Here is a 23198-nt window from a genome sequence, read left to right as displayed (position 1 = left end):
TAATGGATGTTCTGTAGGGACAGCGACAAGGCTTCTCAACCTGGAACTGTCCCTCCCAGCCATGGCATTCTGTTGTGACCACCTCTGAGTGAATTATGTTGCATCTATCTGTACAAACAATATCATACATCTCAATGTATCTCCCTTAGGGCTTCATTTCAGATCGTAATGTTTTTTTTGAAAAGGAGAGGAGATGGAGAGGAGAGGTTATGGAGGGAAGATGGGAGAGGAGAAGGAGGGGAGAAGAGAATGAGAGGAGAGGAGGAGGGGAGGGGAGAAGAGAATGAGAGGAGAAGAGGAGGGGAGGGGAGAAGAGAATGAGGGGAGAAGAGAAAGGGGCGAGGGGAGAAGAGGAGGTGATAGAAGTGTACAGAAGAGAAGAAGGGAAAGGAGAATGAGGGGAGGGGAGGAGGGGAGGAGGGGAGAAGAGAAAGGGGGGAGAAGAGAATGGGGGGAGAAGAAGAGGGGAGAAGAGAATGGGGGGAGAAGAGGAGGGGAGAAGAGAATGGGGGGAGAAGAGGAGGGGAGAAGAGAAAGGGGCGAGGGGAGAAGAGAATGGGGGGAGAAGAGAAAGGGGCGAGGTAAGAAGAGAATGAGGGGAGAAGAGGAGGTGATAGAAGTGTACAGAAGAGAAGAAGGGAAAGGAGAATGAGGGGAGGGGAGGAGGGGAGAAGAGAAAGAGGGAGAGCGGCTTTCTGGTAAGAAGAGGGGCGGGGGGCGTATGCTTTATGGTTAACGAGACGTGGTGTGGTCACAACAACATACAGGAACTCAAGTCCTTCTGTTCACCTGATTTAGAATTCCTCACAAACAAATGTCGACCGCATTATCTACCAAGGGAATTCTCTTCAATTATAATCACAGACGTATATATTCCCCGCCAAGCAGACACATCGATGGCTCTGAACGAACTTTATTTGACTCTTTGCAAACTGGAATCCACATATCCTGAGGCTGCATTCATTGTAGCTGGGGATTTTAACAAGGCTAATCTGAAAACAAGACTCCCTAAATTGTATCAGCATATCGATTGCGCAACCAGGGCTGGCAAAACCTTGGATCATTGCTATTCTAACTTCCGCGACGCATATAAGGCCCTCCCCGGTTCTCCTTTCGGAAAAGCTGGCCACGACTCCATTTTGTTGCTCCCTGCATACAGACAGAAACTAAAACAAGAAGCTCCCGCGCTCAGGTCTGTTCAACACTGGTCCGACCGATCTGATTCCACACTCCAAGACTGCTTCCATCACGTGGACTGGGATATGTTTCGTATTGCGTCAGACAACAACATTGACGAATACGCTGATTCGGTGAGCGAGTTCATTAGAACGTGCGTTGAAGATGTCGTTCCCATAGCAACGATTAAAACATTCCCAAACTAGAAACCGTGGATTGATGGCAGCATTCGCTTGAAACTGAAAGTGCGAACCACTGCTTTTAATCAGGGCAAGGTGACCGGAAACATGACCAAATACAAACAGTGTAGCTATTCCCTCCGTAAGGCAATCAAACAAGCTAAGCGTCAGTATAGAGACAAAGTAGAATCTCAATTCAACGGCTCAGACACAAGAGGCATGTGGCAGGGTCTACAGTCAATCACGGATTACAAAAAGAAAACCAGCCCCGTCACGGACCAGGATGTCTTGCTCCCAGGCAGACTAAATAACTTTTTTGCCCGCTTTGAGGACAATACAGTGCCACTGACACGGCCCACTACCAAAACCTGCGGACTCCTTCACTGCAGCCGAGGTGAGTAAAACATTTAAACGTGTTAACCCTCGCAAGGCTGCAGGGCCAGACGGCATCCCCAGCCGCGCCCTCAGAGCATGCGCAGACCAGCTGGCTGGTGTGTTTACGGACATATTCAATCAATCCCTATCCCAGTCTGCTGTTCCCACATGCTTCAAGAGGGCCACCATTGTTCCTGTTCCCAAGAAAGCTAAGGTAACTGAGCTAAACGACTACCGCCCCGTAGCACTCACTTCCGTCATCATGAAGTGCTTTGAGAGACTAGTCAAGGACCATATCACCTCTACCCTACCTGACACCCTAGACCCACTCCAATTTGCTTACCGCCCAAATAGGTCCACAGACGATGCAATCTCAACCACACTGCACACTGCCCTAACCCATCTGGACAAGAGGAATACCTATGTGAGAATGCTGTTCATCGACTACAGCTCAGCATTTAACACAATAGGACCCTCCAAACTCGTCATCAAGCTCGAGACCCTGGGTCTGAACCCTGCCCTGTGCAACTGGGTACTGGACTTCCTGACGGGCCGCCCCCAGGTGGTGAGGGTAGATAACAACATCTCCACCCCGCTGATCCTCAACACTGGGGCCCCACAAGGGTGCGTTCTGAGCCCTCTCCTGTACTCCCTGTTCACCCACGACTGCGTGGCCACACACGCCTTCAACTCAATCATCAAGTTTGCCGACGACACAACAGTGGTAGGCTTGATTACCAACAACGATGAGACGGCCTACAGGGAGGAGGTGAGGGCCCTCGGAGTGTGGTGTCAGGAAAATAACCTCACACTCAACGTAAACAAAACTAAGGAGATGATTGTGGACTTCAGGAAACAGCAGAGGGAACGCCCCCCTATCCACATCGATGGAACAGTAGTGGAGAGGGTAGTAAGTTTTAAGTTCCTCGGCGTACACATCACAGACAAACTGAATTGGTCCACCCACACAGACAGCATCGTGAAGAAGGCGCAGCAGCGCCTCTTCAACCTCAGGAGGCTGAAGAAATTCGGCTTGTCACCAAAAGCACTCACAAACTTCTACAGATGCACAATCGAGAGCATCCTGTAAGGCTCTCCAGAGGGTAGTGAGGTCTGCACAACGCATCACCGGGGGCAAACTACCTGCCCTCCAGGACACCTACACCACCCGATGTCACAGGAAGGCCATAAAGATCACCAAGGACAACAACCACCCGAGCCACTGCCTGTTCACCCTGCTATCATCCAGAAGGTTAGGTCAGTACAGGTGCATCAAAGCTGGGTCCGAGAGACTGAAAAACAGCTTCTATCTCAAGGCCATCAGACTGTTAAACAGCCACCACTAACATTGAGTGGCTGCTGCCAACACACTGACTCAACTCCAGCCACTTTAATAATGGGAAATTATGTAAAATATATCACTAGCCACTTTAAACAATGCTACTTAATATAATGTTTACATACCCTACATTATTCATCTCATATGTCTACGTATATACCGTACTCTATATCATCTACTGCATCTTTATGTAATACATGTATCACTAGCCACTTTAAACTATGCCACTTTGTTTACATACTCATCTCATATGTATATACTGTACTCGATACCATCTACTGCATCTTGCCTATGCCGCTCTGTACCATCACTCATTCATATATCTTTATGTACATATTCTTTATCCCTTTACACTTGTGTGTATAAGGTAATAGTTTTAGAATTGTTAGTTAGATTACTTGTTGGTTATTACTGCATTGTCGGAACTAGAAGCACAAGCATTTCGCTACACTTGCATTAACATCTGCTAACCATGTGTATGTGACAAATAACATTGATTTGATTTAGTAACATCAGCCAGTAGAACAGTAGAACATCAGCCAGTAGAACAGTAGAACATCAGCCAGTAGAACATCAGCCAGTAGAACAGTAGTAACATCAGCCAGTAGAACAGTAGAACATCAGCCAGTAGAACAGTAGTAACATCAGCCAGTAGAACAGTAGAACATCAGCCAGTAGAACAGTAGAACATCAGCCAGTAGAACAGTAGAACATCAGCCAGTAGAACAGTAGAACATCAGCCAGTAGAACATCAGCCAGTAGAACAGTAGTAACATCAGCCAGTAGAACATCAGCCAGTAGAACAGTAGAACATCAGCCAGTAGAACAGTAGTAACATCAGCCAGTAGAGCATCAGCCAGTAGAATAGTAGTAACATCAGCCAGTAGAACATCAGCCAGTAGAACAGTAGAACATCAGCCAGTAGAACAGTAGAATATCAGCCAGTAGAACAGTAGAACATCAGCCAGTAGAACAGTAGAACATCAGCCAGTAGAACAGTAGAACATCAGCCAGTAGACCAGTAGTAACATCAGCCAGTAGAACAGTAGTAACATCAGCCAGTAGAACAGTAGAACATCAGCCAGTAGAACAGTAGAACATCAGCCAGTAGAACAGTAGAACATCAGCCAGTAGAACAGTAGAACATCAGCCAGTAGACCAGTAGTAACATCAGCCAGTAGAACAGTAGTAACATCAGCCAGTAGAACAGTGGAACATCAGCCAGTAGAACAGTAGAACATCAGCCAGTAGAACAGTAGAACATCAGCCAGTAGAACAGTAGAACATCAGCCAGTAGACCAGTAGTAACATCAGCCAGTAGAACAGTAGTAACATCAGCCAGTAGAACAGTGGAACATCAGCCAGTAGAACAGTAGAACATCAGCCAGTTGAACAGTGGAACATCAGCCAGTAGAACAGTAGTAACATCAGACAGTAGAACATCAGCCAGTAGAACAGTAGAACATCAGCCAGTAGAACAGTAGAACATCAGCCAGTAGAACAGTAGAACATCAGCCAGTAGAACAGTAGTAACATCAGCCAGTAGAACAGTAGTAACATCAGCCAGTAGAACAGTAGAACATCAGCCAGTAGAACATCAGCCAGTAGAACAGAAGAACATCAGCCAGTAGAACAGTAGAACATCAGCCAGTAGAACAGTAGAACATCAGCCAGTAGAACATCAGCCAGTAGAACATCAACCAGTAGAACAGTAGAACATCAGCCAGTAGAACAGTAGTAACATCAGCCAGTAGAACATCAGCCAGTAGAACATCAGCCAGTAGAATAGTAGTAACATCAGCCAGTAGAACATCAGCCAGTAGAACAGTAGAACATCAGCCAGTAGACCAGTAGTAACATCAGACAGTAGAACAGTAGTAACATCAGCCAGTAGAACAGTGGAACATCAGCCAGTTGAACAGTAGTAACATCAGCCAGTAGAACATCAGCCAGTAGAACAGTAGAACATCAGCCAGTAGAACAGTAGAACATCAGTCAGTAGACCTGTAGTAACATCAGCCAGTAGAACAGTAGAACATCAGCCAGTAGAACAGTAGTATCAACAGCCAGTAGATAGTAGAACAGTAGTAACATCAGCCAGTAGAACATCAGCCAGTAGAACAGTAGAACATCAGCCAGTAGAACAGTAGTAACATCAGCCAGTAGACCAGTAGAACATCAGCCAGTAGAATAGTAGTAACATCAGCCAGTAGAACAGTAGAACATCAGCCAGTAGAACAGTAGAACATCAGCCAGTAGAAACAGTAGAACATCAGCCAGTAGAACAGTAGAACATCAGACAGTAGAACAGTAGTAACATCAGACAGTAGAACAGTAGAACATCAGCCAGTAGAACAGTAGAACATCAGCCAGTAGAACAGTAGAACATCAGCCAGTAGACCAGTAGAACATCAGCCAGTAGAATAGTAGTAACATCAGCCAGTAGAACAGTAGAACATCAGCCAGTAGAACAGTAGAACATCAGCCAGTAGAACAGTAGAACATCAGCCAGTAGAACAGTAGAACATCAGCCAGTAGAACAGTAGTAACATCAGACAGTAGAACAGTAGAACATCAGCCAGTAGAACAGTAGTAACATCAGCCAGTAGAACAGTAGAACATCAGCCAGTAGAACAGTAGAACATCAGCCAGTAGAACAGTAGAACATCAGCCAGTAGAACAGTAGAACATCAGCCAGTAGAACATCAGCCAGTAGAACAGTAGTAACATCAGCCAGTAGAACAGTAGAACATCAGCCAGTAGAACAGTAGTAACATCAGCCAGTAGAACAGTAGAACATCAGCCAGTAGAACAGTAGAACATCAGCCAGTAGAACAGTAGAACATCAGCCAGTAGAACAGTAGAACATCAGCCAGTAGAACATCAGCCAGTAGAACAGTAGTAACATCAGCCAGTAGAACATCAGCCAGTAGAACAGTAGAACATCAGCCAGTAGAACAGTAGTAACATCAGCCAGTAGAGCATCAGCCAGTAGAATAGTAGTAACATCAGCCAGTAGAACATCAGCCAGTAGAACAGTAGAACATCAGCCAGTAGAACAGTAGAACATCAGCCAGTTAGAACAGTAGAACATCAGCCAGTAGAACAGTAGAACATCAGCCAGTAGACCAGTAGTAACATCAGCCAGTAGAACAGTAGTAACATCAGCCAGTAGAACAGTGGAACATCAGCCAGTAGAACAGTAGAACATCAGCCAGTAGAACAGTAGAACATCAGCCAGTAGACCAGTAGTAACATCAGCCAGTAGAATAGTAGTAACATCAGCCAGTAGAACAGTGGAACATCAGCCAGTAGAACAGTAGAACATCAGCCAGTTGAACAGTGGAACATCAGCCAGTAGAACAGTAGAACATCAGCCAGTAGAACAGTAGAACATCAGCCAGTAGAACAGTAGAACATCAGCCAGTAGAACAGTAGAACATCAGCCAGTAGACCAGTAGTAACATCAGCCAGTAGAACAGTAGTAACATCAGCCAGTTAGAACAGTGGAACATCAGCCAGTAGAACAGTAGAACATCAGCCAGTAGAACAGTAGAACATCAGCCAGTAGAACAGTAGAACATCAGCCAGTAGACCAGTAGTAACATCAGCCAGTAGAACAGTAGTAACATTCAGCAGTAGAACAGTAGAACAGTGGAACATCAGCCAGTAGAACAGTAGAACATCAGCCAGTTGAACAGTGGAACATCAGCCAGTAGAACAGTAGTAACATCAGACAGTAGAACATCAGCCAGTAGACAGTAGAACATCAGCCAGTAGAACAGTAGAACATCAAGCCAGTAGAACAGTAGAACATCAGCCAGTAGAACAGTAGTAACATCAGCCAGTAGAACAGTAGTAACATCAGCCAGTAGAACAGTAGAACATCAGCCAGTAGAACATCAGCCAGTAGAAACAGTAGAACATCAGCCAGTAGAACAGTTAGAACATCAGCCAGTAGAACAGTAGAACATCAGCCAGTAGAACATCAGCCAGTAGAACATAGTAGAACATCAGCCAGTAGAACAGTAGAACATCAGCCAGTAGAACAGTAGTAACATCAGCCAGTAGAACATTCAGCCAGTAGAACATCAGCCAGTAGAATAGTAGTAACATCAGCCAGTAGAACATCAGCCAGTAGAACAGTAGAACATCAGCCAGTAGACCAGTAGTAACATCAGTCAGTAGACCTGTAGTAACATCAGCCAGTAGAACAGTAGAACATCAGCCAGTAGAACAGTAGTATCAACAGCCAGTAGATAGTAGAACAGTAGTAACATCAGCCAGTAGAACATCAGCCAGTAGACAGTAGAACATCAGCCAGTAGAACAGTAGTAACATCAGCCAGTAGAACAGTAGTAACATCAGCCAGTAGAACGTAGAACATCAGCCAGTAGAACAGCTAGAACATCAGCCAGTAAGGAACAGTAGAACATCAGCCAGTAGAACAGTAGAACATCAGCCAGCTAGAACATCAGCCAGTAGAACAGTAGTAACATCAGCCAGTAGAACAGTAGAACATCAGCCAGTAGAACAGTAGTAACATCAGCCAGTAGAACAGTAGAACATCAGCCAGTAGAACAGTAGAACATCAGCCAGTAGAACAGTAGAACATCAGCCAGTAGAACAGTAGAACATCAGCCAGTAGAACATCAGCCAGTAGAACAGTAGTAACATCAGCCAGTAGAACATCAGCCAGTAGAACAGTAGAACATCAGCCAGTAGAACAGTAGTAACATCAGCCAGTAGAGCATCAGCCAGTAGAATAGTAGTAACATCAGCCAGTAGAACATCAGCCAGTTAGAACAGTAGAACATCAGCCAGTAGAACAGTAGAACATCAGCCAGTAGAACAGTAGAACATCAGCCAGTAGAACAGTAGAACATCAGCCAGTAGACCAGTAGTAACATCAGCCAGTAGAACAGTAGTAACATCAGCCAGTAGAACAGTGGAACATCAGCCAGTAGAACAGTAGAACATCAGCCAGTAGAACAGTAGAACATCAGCCAGTAGACCAGTAGTAAAATCAGCCAGTAGAACAGTAGTAACATCAGCCAGTAGAACAGTGGAACATCAGCCAGTAGAACAGTAGAACATCAGCCAGTTGAACAGTGGAACATCAGCCAGTAGAACAGTAGAACTTTAGCCAGTAGAACAGTAGAACATCAGCCAGTAGAACAGTAGAACATCAGCCAGTAGAACAGTAGAACATCAGCCAGTAGACCAGTAGTAACATCAGCCAGTAGAACAGTAGTAACATCAGCCAGTAGAACAGTGGAACATCAGCCAGTAGAACAGTAGAACATCAGCCAGTAGAACAGTAGAACATCAGCCAGTAGAACAGTAGAACATCAGCCAGTAGACCAGTAGTAACATCAGCCAGTAGAACAGTAGTAACATCAGCCAGTAGAACAGTGGAACATCAGCCAGTAGAACAGTAGAACATCAGCCAGTTGAACAGTGGAACATCAGCCAGTAGAACAGTAGTAACATCAGACAGTAGAACATCAGCCAGTAGAACAGTAGAACATCAGCCAGTAGAACAGTAGAACATCAGCCAGTAGAACAGTAGAACATCAGCCAGTAGAACAGTAGTAACATCAGCCAGTAGAACAGTAGTAACATCAGCCAGTAGAACAGTAGAACATCAGCCAGTAGAACATCAGCCAGTAGAACAGTAGAACATCAGCCAGTAGAACAGTAGAACATCAGCCAGTAGAACAGTAGAACATCAGCCAGTAGAACATCAGCCAGTAGAACATCAGCCAGTAGAACAGTAGAACATCAGCCAGTAGAACAGTAGAACATCAGCCAGTAGAACAGTAGTAACATCAGCCAGTAGAACATCAGCCAGTAGAACATCAGCCAGTAGAATAGTAGTAACATCAGCCAGTAGAACATCAGCCAGTAGAACAGTAGAACATCAGCCAGTAGACCAGTAGTAACATCAGACAGTAGAACAGTAGTAACATCAGCCAGTAGAACAGTGGAACATCAGCCAGTTGAACAGTAGTAACATCAGCCAGTAGAACATCAGCCAGTAGAACAGTAGAACATCAGCCAGTAGAACAGTAGAACATCAGTCAGTAGACCTGTAGTAACATCAGCCAGTAGAACAGTAGAACATCAGCCAGTAGAACAGTAGTATCAACAGCCAGTAGATAGTAGAACAGTAGTAACATCAGCCAGTAGAACATCAGCCAGTAGAACAGTAGAACATCAGCCAGTAGAACAGTAGTAACATCAGCCAGTAGAACAGTAGTAACATCAGCCAGTAGAACAGTAGAACATCAGCCAGTAGAACAGTAGAACATCAGCCAGTAGAACAGTAGAACATCAGCCAGTAGATCAGTAGAACATCAGCCAGTAGAACAGTAGAACATCAGCCAGTAGAACAGTAGTAACATCAGCCAGTAGACCAGTAGTAACATCAGCCAGTAGAACAGTAGAACATCAGCCAGTAGAACAGTAGAACATCAGCCAGTAGAACAGTAGAACATCAGCCAGTAGAACATCAGCCAGTAGAACAGTAGTAACATCAGCCAGTAGAACATCAGCCAGTAGAACAGTAGAACATCAGCCAGTAGAACAGTAGTAACATCAGCCAGTAGAGCATCAGCCAGTAGAATAGTAGTAACATCAGCCAGTAGAACATCAGCCAGTAGAACAGTAGAACATCAGCCAGTAGAACAGTAGAACATCAGCCAGTAGAACAGTAGAACATCAGCCAGTAGAACAGTAGAACATCAGCCAGTAGACCAGTAGTAACATCAGCCAGTAGAACAGTAGTAACATCAGCCAGTAGAACAGTGGAACATCAGCCAGTAGAACAGTAGAACATCAGCCAGTAGAACAGTAGAACATCAGCCAGTAGACCAGTAGTAACATCAGCCAGTAGAACAGTAGTAACATCAGCCAGTAGAACAGTGGAACATCAGCCAGTAGAACAGTAGAACATCAGCCAGTTGAACAGTGGAACATCAGCCAGTAGAACAGTAGAACATCAGCCAGTAGAACAGTAGAACATCAGCCAGTAGAACAGTAGAACATCAGCCAGTAGAACAGTAGAACATCAGCCAGTAGACCAGTAGTAACATCAGCCAGTAGAACAGTAGTAACATCAGCCAGTAGAACAGTAGAACATCAGCCAGTAGACCAGTAGTAACATCAGCCAGTAGAACAGTAGTAACATCAGCCAGTAGAACAGTGGAACATCAGCCAGTAGAACAGTAGAACATCAGCCAGTAGAACAGTAGAACATCAGCCAGTAGAACAGTAGAACATCAGCCAGTAGACCAGTAGTAACATCAGCCAGTAGAACAGTAGTAACATCAGCCAGTAGAACAGTGGAACATCAGCCAGTAGAACAGTAGAACATCAGCCAGTTGAACAGTGGAACATCAGCCAGTAGAACAGTAGTAACATCAGACAGTAGAACATCAGCCAGTAGAACAGTAGAACATCAGCCAGTAGAACAGTAGAACATCAGCCAGTAGAACAGTAGAACATCAGCCAGTAGAACAGTAGTAACATCAGCCAGTAGAACAGTAGTAACATCAGCCAGTAGAACAGTAGAACATCAGCCAGTAGAACATCAGCCAGTAGAACAGTAGAACATCAGCCAGTAGAACAGTAGAACATCAGCCAGTAGAACAGTAGAACATCAGCCAGTAGAACATCAGCCAGTAGAACATCAGCCAGTAGAACAGTAGAACATCAGCCAGTAGAACAGTAGAACATCAGCCAGTAGAACAGTAGTAACATCAGCCAGTAGAACATCAGCCAGTAGAACATCAGCCAGTAGAATAGTAGTAACATCAGCCAGTAGAACATCAGCCAGTAGAACAGTAGAACATCAGCCAGTAGACCAGTAGTAACATCAGACAGTAGAACAGTAGTAACATCAGCCAGTAGAACAGTGGAACATCAGCCAGTTGAACAGTAGTAACATCAGCCAGTAGAACATCAGCCAGTAGAACAGTAGAACATCAGCCAGTAGACAGTAGAACATCAGTCAGTAGACCTGTAGTAACATCAGCCAGTAGAACAGTAGAACATCAGCCAGTAGAACAGTAGTATCAACAGCCAGTAGATAGTAGAACAGTAGTAACATCAGCCAGTAGAACATCAGCCAGTAGAACAGTAGAACATCAGCCAGTAGAACAGTAGTAACATCAGCCAGTAGAACAGTAGTAACATCAGCCAGTAGAACAGTAGAACATCAGCCAGTAGAACAGTAGAACATCAGCCAGTAGAACAGTAGAACATCAGCCAGTAGAACAGTAGAACATCAGCCAGTAGAACAGTAGAACATCAGCCAGTAGAACAGTAGTAACATCAGCCAGTAGACCAGTAGTAACATCAGCCAGTAGAACAGTAGAACATCAGCCAGTAGAACAGTAGAACATCAGCCAGTAGAACAGTAGAACATCAGCCAGTAGAACAGTAGAACATCAGCCAGTAGACCAGTAGTAACATCAGCCAGTAGAACAGTAGTAACATCAGCCAGTAGAACAGTAGAACATCAGCCAGTAGAACAGTGTAACATCAGCCAGTAGACCAGTAGAACATCAGCCAGTAGAACAGTAGAACATCAGCCAGTAGAACATCAGCCAGTAGAACATCAGCCAGTAGAATAGTAGTAACATCAGCCAGTAGAACATCAGCCAGTAGAACAGTAGAACATCAGCCAGTAGAACAGTAGAACATCAGCCAGTAGAACAGTAGAACATCAGCCAGTAGAACAGTAGAACATCAGCCAGTAGAACAGTAGAACATCAGCCAGTAGAATAGTAGTAACATCAGCCAGTAGAACATCAGCCAGTAGAACAGTAGAACATCAGCCAGTAGAACAGTAGAACATCAGCCAGTAGAACAGTAGAACATCAGCCAGTAGAACAGTAGAACATCAGCCAGTAGAACAGTAGAACATCAGCCAGTAGAACAGTAGTAACATCAGCCAGTAGAACAGTAGTAACATCAGCCAGTAGAACAGTAGAACATCAGCCAGTTGAACAGTAGTAACATCAGCCAGTAGAACATCAGCCAGTAGAACATCAGCCAGTAGAACAGTAGTAACATCAGCCAGTAGAACAGTAGAACATCAGCCAGTTGAACAGTAGAACATCAGCCAGTTGAACAGTAGAACATCAGCCAGTAGAACAGTAGTAACATCAGCCAGTAGAACAGTAGAACATCAGCCAGTAGACCAGTAGAACATCAGCCAGTAAAACAGTAGAACATCAGCCAGTAGAACATCAGCCAGTAGAACAGTAGTAACATCAGCCAGTAGAACATCAGCCAGTAGAACAGTAGAACATCAGCCAGTAGAACAGTAGAACATCAGCCAGTAGAACAGTAGTAACATCAGCCAGTAGAACATCAGCCAGTAGACCAGTAGTAACATCAGCCAGTAGAACAGTAGAACATCAGCCAGTAGAACAGTAGTAACATCAGACAGTAGAACAGTAGTAACATCAGCCAGTAGAACAGTGGAACATCAGCCAGTAGAACAGTAGAACATCAGCCAGTAGAACAGTAGTAACATCAGCCAGTAGAACAGTAGAACATCAGCCAGTAAAACAGTAGTAACATCAGACAGTAGAACAGTAGTAACATCAGACAGTAGAACAGTAGTAACATCAGCCAGTAGAACAGTGGAACATCAGCCAGTTGAACAGTAGTAACATCAGCCAGTAGAACATCAGCCAGTAGAACAGTAGAACATCAGCCAGTAGAACAGTAGAACATCAGCCAGTAGAACAGTAGAACATCAGCCAGTAGAACAGTAGAACATCAGCCAGTAGAACAGTAGAACATCAGCCAGTAGAACAGTAGTAACATCAGCCAGTAGACCAGTAGTAACATCAGCCAGTAGAACAGTAGAACATCAGCCAGTAGAACAGTAGAACATCAGCCAGTAGAACAGTAGAACATCAGCCAGTAGAACAGTAGAACATCAGCCAGTAGACCAGTAGTAACATCAGCCAGTAGAACAGTAGAACATCAGCCAGTAGAACAGTAGAACATCAGCCAGTAGAACAGTGTAACATCAGCCAGTAGACCAGTAGTAACATCAGCCAGTAGACCAGTAGTAACATCAGCCAGTAGAACAGTAGAACATCAGCCAGTAGAACAGTAGAACATCAGCCAGTAGAACAGTAGAACATCAGCCAGTAGAACAGTAGAACATCAGCCAGTAGACCAGTAGTAACATCAGCCAGTAGAACAGTAGAACATCAGCCAGTAGAACAGTAGAACATCAGCCAGTAGAACAGTGTAACATCAGCCAGTAGACCAGTAGTAACATCAGCCAGTAGAACAGTGTAACATCAGCCAGTAGAACAGTAGAACATCAGCCAGTAGAACAGTAGAACATCAGCCAGTAGAACAGTAGAACATCAGCCAGTAGACCAGTAGAACATCAGCCAGTAGAACAGTAGAACATCAGCCAGTAGACCAGTAGAACATCAGCTGGTAGATAGTAGAACAGTAGTAACATCAGCCAGTAGACCAGTAGAACATCAGCTGGTAGATAGTAGAACAGTAGTAACATCAGCCAGTAGACCAGTAGAACATCAGCTGGTAGATAGTAGAACAGTAGTAACATCAGCCAGGAGAACACTAGAACATCAGCTGGTAGATAGTAGAACAGTAGAACATCAGCCAGTAGAACACTAGAACATCAGCTGGTAGATAGTAGTCATTTCTGCTGTGTGTTAGCAAATGGTGGCCATTCAACATGTAGAAGTGGATAGAAAATGACGTCCGATGTTCTGTGGTCAGAAGTGATAGGTCAGCCACCTGCTGCTACTTACCCTTCATCAGTGAAGAGGAGAGGAGAGGAGCAGGGGGGATAGAGAGGAGAGGAGAGGAGCAGGGGGGATGGAGAGGAGAGGAGCAGGGGGATGGAGAGGAGAGGAGAGAGGAGCAGGGGGGGTGGAGAGGAGAGGAGAGGAGAGGAGAGGAGAGGAGAGGAGAGGAGAAAGGAGCAGGGGGGATGGAGAGGAGAGGAGAGAGGAGCAGGGGGGGTGGAGAGGAGAGGAGAGGAGAGGAGAGGAGAGGAGAAAGGAGCAGGGGGGATGGAGAGGAGAGGAGAGAGGAGCAGGGGGGGGTGGAGAGGAGAGGAGAGGAGAGGAGAGAGGAGCAGGGGTGGTGGAGAGGAGAGGAGAGCATGGCAGACCACTCAGAACTTGTCTCTCGGCATGTCCAGCCCATAAATGATCTCAGCCAATCATGGATAGCGGAAGGGTTCCTGTATTTTTCCATTGGCTAAACTCGTCATTTAACAATGTTATTCATATTTACAGACGGCATTTAACTTTGTTATTAAGGCACATGAAAGTTCATATGTTCTAGAAGGCCAAAGAAAACATTTAAACATTTAAAAACGCTCCTGTGAAGTAGTGGCCTGCGACATACGCCTTAGTTCTTGAAACAGATCACATATGTAATTGACTGTAAATGGAATAGTGAAGCATGGTGAATATCCTGCAGACGTTTTTCTTGGCGAAATGTTCTCATGAAAGAATTAACAGTCAATCTTTTCAGATTGAGGAGAACTAATCTGCAGCCTCTGCCATGGTAAGACCTCGGTTTAGCACATGGTCCTCTGTGTTGTCTGCCTCCCTCTCTCTGCTGTCTACCTCCCTCTCTCTGCTGTCTACCTCCCTCTCTCTGCTGTCTACCTCCCTCTCTCTGCTGTCTACCTCTCTGACAGGACCCATACCCACCTCTCTGACAGGACCCATACCCACCTCTCTGACAGGACCCATACCCACCTCTCTGACAGGACCCATACCCACCTCTCTGACAGGACCCATACCCACCTCTCTGACAGGACCCATACCCACCTCTCTGACAGGACCCATACCCACCTCTCTGACAGGACCCATACCCACCTCTCTGACAGGACCCATACCCACCTCTCTGACAGGACCCATACCCACCTCTCTGACAGGACCCATACCCACCTCTCTGACAGGACCCATACCTACCTCTCTGACAGGACCCATACCCACCTCTCAGACAGGACCCATACCCACCTCTCTGACAGGACCCATGCCCACCTCTCAGACAGGACCCATACCCACCTCTCTGACAGGACCCATACCCACCTCTCTGACAGGACCCATACCACCACTCTGACAGGACCCATACCAACCTCTCTGACAGGACCCATACCCACCTCTCTGACAGGACCCATACCCACCTCTCTGACAGGACCCATACCCACCTCTCTGACAGGACCCATACCCACCTCTCTGACAGGACCCATACCCACCTCTCTGACAGGACCCATACCCACCTCTCTGACAGGACCCATACCCACCTCTCTGACAGGACCCATACCCACCTCTCTGACAGGACCCATACCCACCTCTCTGACAGGACCAATACCCACCTCTCTGACAGGACCCATACCCACCTCTCTGACAGGACCCATACCCACCTCTCTGACAGGACCAATACCCACCTCCCTGACAGGACCCATACCCACCTCTCTGACAGGACCCATACCCACCTCTCTGACAGGACCCATACCCACCTCTCTGACAGGACCCATACCCACCTCTCAGACAGGACCCATACCCACTTCTCTGACAGGACCCATGCCCACCTCTCAGACAGGACCCATACCCACCTCTCTGACAGGACCCATACCCACCTCTCTGACAGGACCCATACCCACCTCTTTGACAGGACCCATACCCACCTCTCTGACAGGACCCATACCCACCTCTCAGACAGGACCCATACCCACCTCTCTGACAGGACCCATGCCCACCTCTCAGACAGGACCCATACCCACCTCTCTGACAGGACCCATACCCACCTCTCTGACAGGACCCATACCCACCTCTCTGACAGGACCCATACCCACCTCTCTGACAGGACCCATACCCACCACTCTGACAGGACCCATACCAACCTCTCTGACAGGACCCATACCCACCTCTCTGACAGGACTCATACCCACCTCTCTGACAGGACCCATACCCACCTCTCTGACAGGACCCATACCCACCTCTCTGACAGGACCCATACCCACCTCTCAGACAGGACCCATACCCACCTCTCTGACAGGTTCCTTGCCCAGGAGCTCTCGGGTTTCTTACTCTCCCTCTTGCTGTCTCTCTTACTCACCCTCTTGCTGTCTCTCTTCCTCTCCCTCTTGCTGTCTCTCTTCCTCTCCCTCTTGCTGTCTCTCTTCCTCTCCCTCTTGCTGTCTCTCTTCCTCACCCTCTTGCTGTCTCTCTTCCTCTCCCTCTTGCTGTCTCTCTTCCTCTCCCTCTTGCTGTCTCTCTTCCTCTCCCTCTTGCTGTCTCTCTTCCTCTCCCTCTCGCTGTCTCTCTTCCTCTCCCTCTTGCTGTCTCTCTTCCTCTCCCTCTTGCTGTCTCTCTTACTCGCCCTCTTGCTGTCTCTCTTACTCTCCCTCTATCTCAATATAGAATGAGATGAAATGAAAAGTATTGTGAGCATTGCCTTGTGAAAAGCAATTACCTAATATGAAAGATATTTCCAGATGAAACACCGATTAGATTCTGGTGAAAATGTGAATGTGTGATTGTTTTTGTGTGTTGTACTTTAGTCAACTGAAAATGTGCTTAAAAGTTTATATTTTTTTTTTTTTTTTTTTTTTAAACACAGCCTTTTTGATCATCTGTTATGAGTTTTGTACTAAGAGTCGTGACATTTGACCACATACTTGTGAAAATGGTACCAAAAGAGACAACAGAAACCCTGTAACGTAGGCCTATATCATGCCAGTCACAACACCAGCGTACTTCACAAGGTAACACCGGGCTATCTTTAGGGGGACAGACCTCAGTCGTTGGTAATGAATCCGATTGTTTTCTGTGCTTCGTACACATTACAAACGCGCCCCGTTTTTCCCTCCAAAGGACTCATAATAGCGTTTCTAATTTCATGTCTCATTGGAGCTGCGGTTAGTTTCCACACATTTAGGTTATGATACAAATGCTGCATTTCATTGCTTATCATTTACACAGTAGAAAAATTGTCTCGCCTTTGAATGTGAGGCGCTTCGCTCCGCTCGTGGTTCACATGTATCGCTGAGGGTGTGTCATCAGTGAACCATTCAACATATCCTTCGACAAGGACACAAAGGGCACCATATACCCTGTGTGTCTCATAGATGATGTGTCTCATAGATGATTGTCTCATAGATGTGTCTCATAGATGATGTGTCTCGTAGATGATTGTCTCATAGATGTGTCTCATAGATGATTGTCTCATAGATGATTGTGTCGTAGATGATTGACTCGTAGATGATTATCCCGTAGATGATGGTCTCGTAGATGATTGTCTCGTAGATGATTGTCTCGTAGATGATTGACTCGTAGATGATTATCTCGTAGATGATTGTCTCGTAGATGACTGTCTCGTAGATGACTGTCTCGTAGATGATTGTCTCGTAGATGATTGTCTCGTAGATGATTGTGTCGTAGATGATTGTCTCGTAGATGATTGTCTCGTAGATGATTGTCTCGTAGATGATGGTCTCGTAGATGATGGTCTCGTAGATGATTGTCTCGTAGATGATGGTCTCGTAGATGATTGTCTCGTAGATGATGGTCTCGTAGATGATGGTCTCGTAGATGATTGTCTCGTAGATGATGGTCTCGTAGATGATGGTCTCGTAGATGATTGTCTCGTAGATGATTGTCTCGTAGATGATGGTCTCGTAGATGATGGTCTCGTAGATGATTGTCTCGTAGATGATGGTCTCGTAGGTGTCCTGTTTGATGTTGGTGTGCTTCTGTTTTCTCCACCACCACAGCACACTATGCATGGCAATCACTGAAACAAGAACTGCGTCCCAAACAGCACCCTATTCCCTATGTAGTGCCCTCCTTTTGATCACATAGTGCACTACGTAGGGAAACAGGGTGCCGTTTGGGCCCTGGTCAAAGGATACGTTGGATGGTTTTCTGATAGCTGATTTATTGAGGAAAGTTACCAGCAATGACTGTGATGTGTGGTGGTCTTTACTGTAAGTGGATGAGAGAGTCAGGGTAAATGACCGACCATGTAAACGTATGGAAAGCTCTGGAACATTGGATGGTTCCCCAAATGTGTGCTATTTCTTTAGTCCTGTTCTGTTCTACACCGAGGACCACGTTGGGATGAATCTATCGCTCCGTCATCCTCTGAGGGTTTCTTTGTGCTTTGAAAATGTTTTAAATTCTACACATTTTTTTACCTAAAAATCTGTCAAGCAAGCATCAATCCTAAAAGTAGTGCACTATATAGGGAATAGGGTGCCAGCCCTGGTCTAAAGTAGTGCACTATATAGGGAATAGGGTTCCATAGGGCTCTGGTCTAAAGTAGTGCACTATATAGGGAATAGGGTTCCATAGGGCTCTGGTCTAAAGTAGTGCACTATATAGGGGATAGGGTGCCTACGGGCCGTGGTGAAAGACTATGTTGTTGTGTTTTGTGTTTTGTAGGAGTCGGAGGGATCATAAAGGGCGTAGCGACAGCGTCTCAGACTGTCAGAACTGGCAGGACCTGGACTCACAGAACACCGTGAATAAAATAGAAAACATCGAGACGTCAGTCGAAGTGGTGGACGGTAGGCAGAAGGTTGGTTCTCACTTCCCTAAACAAACGTTTACACCATTTAACAATACTGCAAATGTTGTCTGAATGTTGTCTGAATGTTACCTGAACGTTACCTGAACGTTACCTGAATGTTTAATCATGACAGCGTTAGTACATTATTCTATCATTCTGATCAAGTATTTCAGAGAGAGACAATGTTAGATCTCTGAGGACAAAAGTTATCTGAATGTTACCTGAACGTTACGTGAACGTTACTTGAGCGTTACCTGAACGTTACCTGAATGTTTAATCATGACAGCGTTAGTACATTATTCTATCATTCTGATCAAGTATCTCAGAGAGAGAGAGAGAGACACAATGTTTAGATCTCTGAGAACAAATGTTATCTGAATGTTGAATCATAACCATGCTATTATATTATTGTTGCCTATAATTTTGATCAAGTTTCCAATTAGGATTTAGTAGGTAGTAGATTTATTAGGTTGCTTTCAGTTTTAAACTGAATCATAGATTGATGATTTAATAAAGCTTTAGTATCTCAGAGATAGAACAGGAAGTCCCTTAACCTAGTTGGCAGAACAACTCTTCATACAGTGGGGGAGAACATGTATTTGAGACACTGCCGATTTTGCAGGTATTCCTACTTACAAAGCATGTAGAGGTCTGTAATTTTTAACATAGGTACATTTCAACTGTGAAAGACGGAATCTATAACAAAAGTCCAGAAAATCACATTGTATGATTTTTAAGTAATTCATTTGCATTTTATTGCATGACATAAGTATTTGATACATCAGAAAAGCAGAACTTAATATTTGGTACAGAAACCTTTGTTTGCAATTACAGAGAACGTACGTTTCCTGTAGTTCTTGACCAGGTTTGCACACACTGCAGCAGGGATTTTGGCCCACTCCCCCATACAGACCTTCTCCAGAGCCTTCAGGTTTCGGGGCTGTCGCTGGGCAATACGGACTTTCAGCTCCCTCCAAAGATTTTCTATTGGGTTCAGGTCTGGAGACTGGCTAGGCCACTCCAGGACCTTGAGATGCTTTTTACGGAGCCACCCCTTAGTTGCCCTGGCTGTGTGTTTCGGGTCGTTGTCATGTTGGAAGACCCAGCCACGACCCATCTTCAATGCTCTTACTGAGGGAAGGAGGTTATTGGCCAAGATCTCACGACACATGGCCCCATCCATCCTCCCCTCAATACGGTGCAGTCGTCCTGTCCCCTTTGCAGAAAAGCATCCCCAAAGAATGATATTTCCACCTCCATGCTTCACGGTTGGGATGGTGTTCTTGGGGTTGTACTCATCCTTCTTCTTCCTCCAAACACGGCGAGTGGAGTTTCGACCAAAAAGCTCTATTTTTGTCTCATCAGACCACATGACCTTCTCCCATTCCTCCTCTGGATCAGCCAGATGGTCATTGTCAAACTTCAGACGGGCCTGGACATGCGCTGGCTTGAGCAGGGGGACCTTGCGTGCGCTGCAGGATTTTAATCCATGACGGCATAGTGTGTTACTAATGGTTTTCTTTGAGACTGTGGTCCCAGCTCTCTTTAGGTCATTGACCAGGTCCTGCCGTGTAGTTCTGGGCTGATCCCTCACCTTCCTCATGATCATTGATGCCCCACGAGGTGAGATTTTGCATGGAGCCCCAGACCGAGGGTGATTGACCGTCATCTTGAACTTCTTCCATTTTCTAATAATTGCGCAACAGTTGTTGCCTTCTCACCAAGCTGCTTGCCTATTGTGCTGTAGCCCATCCCAGCCTTGTGCAGGTCTACAATTTTATCCCTGATGTCCTTACACAGCTCTCTGGTCTTGGCCATTGTGGAGAGGTTGGAGTCTGTTTGATTGAGTGTGTGGACAGGTGTCTTTTATACAGGTAACGAGTTCAAACAGGTGCAGTTAATACAGGTAATGAGTGGAGAACAGGAGGGCTTCTTAAAGAAAAACTAACAGGTCTGTGAGAGCCGGAATTCTTACTGGTTGGTAGGTGATCAAATACTTATGTCATGCAATAAAATGCAAATTAATTACTTAAAAATCATACAATGATATTTTCTGGATTTTTGTTTTAGATTCCGTCTCTCACAGTTGAAATGTACCTATGATAAAAATTACAGACCTCTACATGCTTTGTAAGTAGGAAAACCTGCAAAATTGGCAGTGTATCAAATACTTGTTATCCCCACTGTATACGTGCCCGTAACCCTGAACTGAGGTATTTCTACCTAAGTGTCCCAAACAGTGTCCTGTGTAACAGTATTTCTACCTAAGTGTCCTGGGTGACAGTATTTCTACCTAAGTGTCCTGTGTGACAGTATTTCCAGCTAAGTGTCCCAAACAGTGTCCTGTGTGACAGTATTTCTACCTAAGTGCCCCAAACAGTGTCCTGTGTGACAGGATTTCTACCTAAGTGTCCTGTGTGACAGTATTTCTACCTAAGTGTCCCAAACAGTGTCCTGTGTGACAGTATTTCTACCTAAGTGTCCCAAACAGTGTCCTGTGTGACAGTATTTCTACCTAAGTGTCCTGTGTGACAGTATTTCTACCTAAGTGTCCCAAACAGTGTCCTGTGTGACAGTATTTCTACCTAAGTGTCCCAAACAGTGTCCTGTGTGACAGAGAGAAGAGACGGCAAGTGTTCCATTTCCACATCAGAAATATTTTGAACCCTCTTCCTGAGCACAGTTCCTGAGGGGAATGGGACTATACACACACACACCACACACACACACACACGCACACACAGCACACGTCCTGTTGTGGGTCACACCTGTGAGATCAGTTCCTGTTGTGGGTCACACCTGTGAGATCACTTCCTGTTGTGAGGGAGTGGCAGGCGTGGCAGCAGAAAGGTTTGAGTCACGTCAAGTTCTACAGAAGAGACCGTGTTCTCATCAACCACCATCAACACAGCCACACCAGGACAACCAGAGCCAGAGTAGCATGGGGACAACCAGGACAACCAGGACAACAAGAGCCAGAGTAGCATGTAATCAACCAGGACAACAAGAGCCAGAGTAGCATGGGGACAACCAGGACAACCAGAGTCAGAGTAGCATGGGGACAACCAGGACAACCAGAGTCAGAGTAGCATGGGGACAACCAGGACAACCAGGACATCCAGAGTCAGAGTAGCATGGGGACAACCAGGACAACAAGGACAGCCAGAGTCAGAGTAGCATGGGGACAACCAGGACAACCAGAGTCAGAGTAGCATGGAAACAACCAGGACAACCAGGACAACAAGAGTCAGAGTAGTGTGGAAACAACCAGGACAACCAGGACAACCAGAGTCAGAGTAGCATGGAGACAACCAGGACAACCAGAGCCAGAGTAGCATGGGGACAACCAGGACAACCAGAGCCAGAGTAGCATGGGGACAACCAGGACAACCAGAGTCAGAGTAGCATGGGGACAACCAGGACAACCAGAGTCAGAGTAGCATGGGGACAACCAGGACAACCAGGACAGCCAGAGTCAGAGTAGCATGGGGACAACCAGGACAACAAGGACAGCCAGAGTCAGAGTAGCATGGAAACAACCAGGACAACCAGGACAACAAGAGTCAGAGTAGTGTGGAAACAACCAGGACAGCCAGGACAACCAGAGTCAGAGTAGTGTGGAAACAACCAGGACAACCAGGACAACCAGAGTCAGAGTAGTGTGGAAACAACCAGGACAACCAGAGTCAGAGTAGTGTGGAAACAACCAGGACAACAAAAGTCAGAGTAGTGTGGAAACAACCAGGACAACAAGAGTCAGAGTAGTGTGGAAACAACCAGGACAACCAGGACAGCTAGAGTCAGAGTAGCTTGGAAACAACCAGGACAACCAGGACAACCAGAGCCAGAGTAGCATGGAAACAACCAGGACAACCAGGACAGCCAGGACGACCAAAGTCAGAGTAGCATGGAATCAACCAGGACAACCAGAGTCAGAGTAGCATGGGGACAACCAGGACAACCAGGACAACCAGAGCCAGAGTAGCATGGAAACAACCAGGACAACCAGAGCCAGAGTAGCATGGAATCAACCGGACAACCAGGACAGCCAGGACAACCAGAACAACCAGAACAACCAGAGTCAGAGTAGCATGGAAACAACCAGGACAGCCAGGACAACTAGAACAACCAGGACAACCAGAACAACCAGGACAACCAGAGTCAGAGTAGCATGGAAACAACCAGGACAACCAGGACAACCAGAGTCAGAGTAGCATGGAAACAACCGGACAACCAGGACAACCAGAACAACCAGAGTCAGAGTAGCATGGAAACAACCAGGACAGCCAGGACAACCAGAGTCAGAGTAGATACTAGTGGATTGAGTGTGGTTCCAGGTCAGGGGTCAAAGTCCCAGTCAGTTGTCTAGTAAAAAACACGTCCACACATAATAAAACATTTAGAAGCTTCTTCCTTTCCTGTTCAGCACTTTCAATGTAATAGTAGATTTATTTAGTATGAAAACCATGTTTGTTTTGAAACCTGTCTTCCTCTAGATAGTCAGCAGGCTGGTGATGCAGAACACTTGT

The 23198-nt window shown here is 45.8% G+C and overlaps 1 protein-coding gene across 1 annotated transcript in view; it reads left to right on the top strand.

Annotated features, from left to right (window-relative positions):
• The window catches only part of LOC109887301 (vascular endothelial growth factor receptor 3-like), a 225244-nt gene that overhangs the window by 147759 nt on the left and 54287 nt on the right, over positions 1 to 23198 (top strand). Inside the window, 1 exon segment of the mRNA XM_031797269.1 lies at positions 18543 to 18678. Coding sequence (XP_031653129.1) covers positions 18543 to 18678 — 136 coding nt within the window.

Source organism: Oncorhynchus kisutch, linkage group LG19 (genome assembly GCF_002021735.2).
Source record: "Oncorhynchus kisutch isolate 150728-3 linkage group LG19, Okis_V2, whole genome shotgun sequence".
In the NCBI taxonomy this organism is placed as follows: Eukaryota; Metazoa; Chordata; class Actinopteri; order Salmoniformes; family Salmonidae; genus Oncorhynchus; species Oncorhynchus kisutch.
Note: the sequence above shows the minus strand (reverse complement) of the source record. Positions and strands in the feature narration are given on the sequence as shown.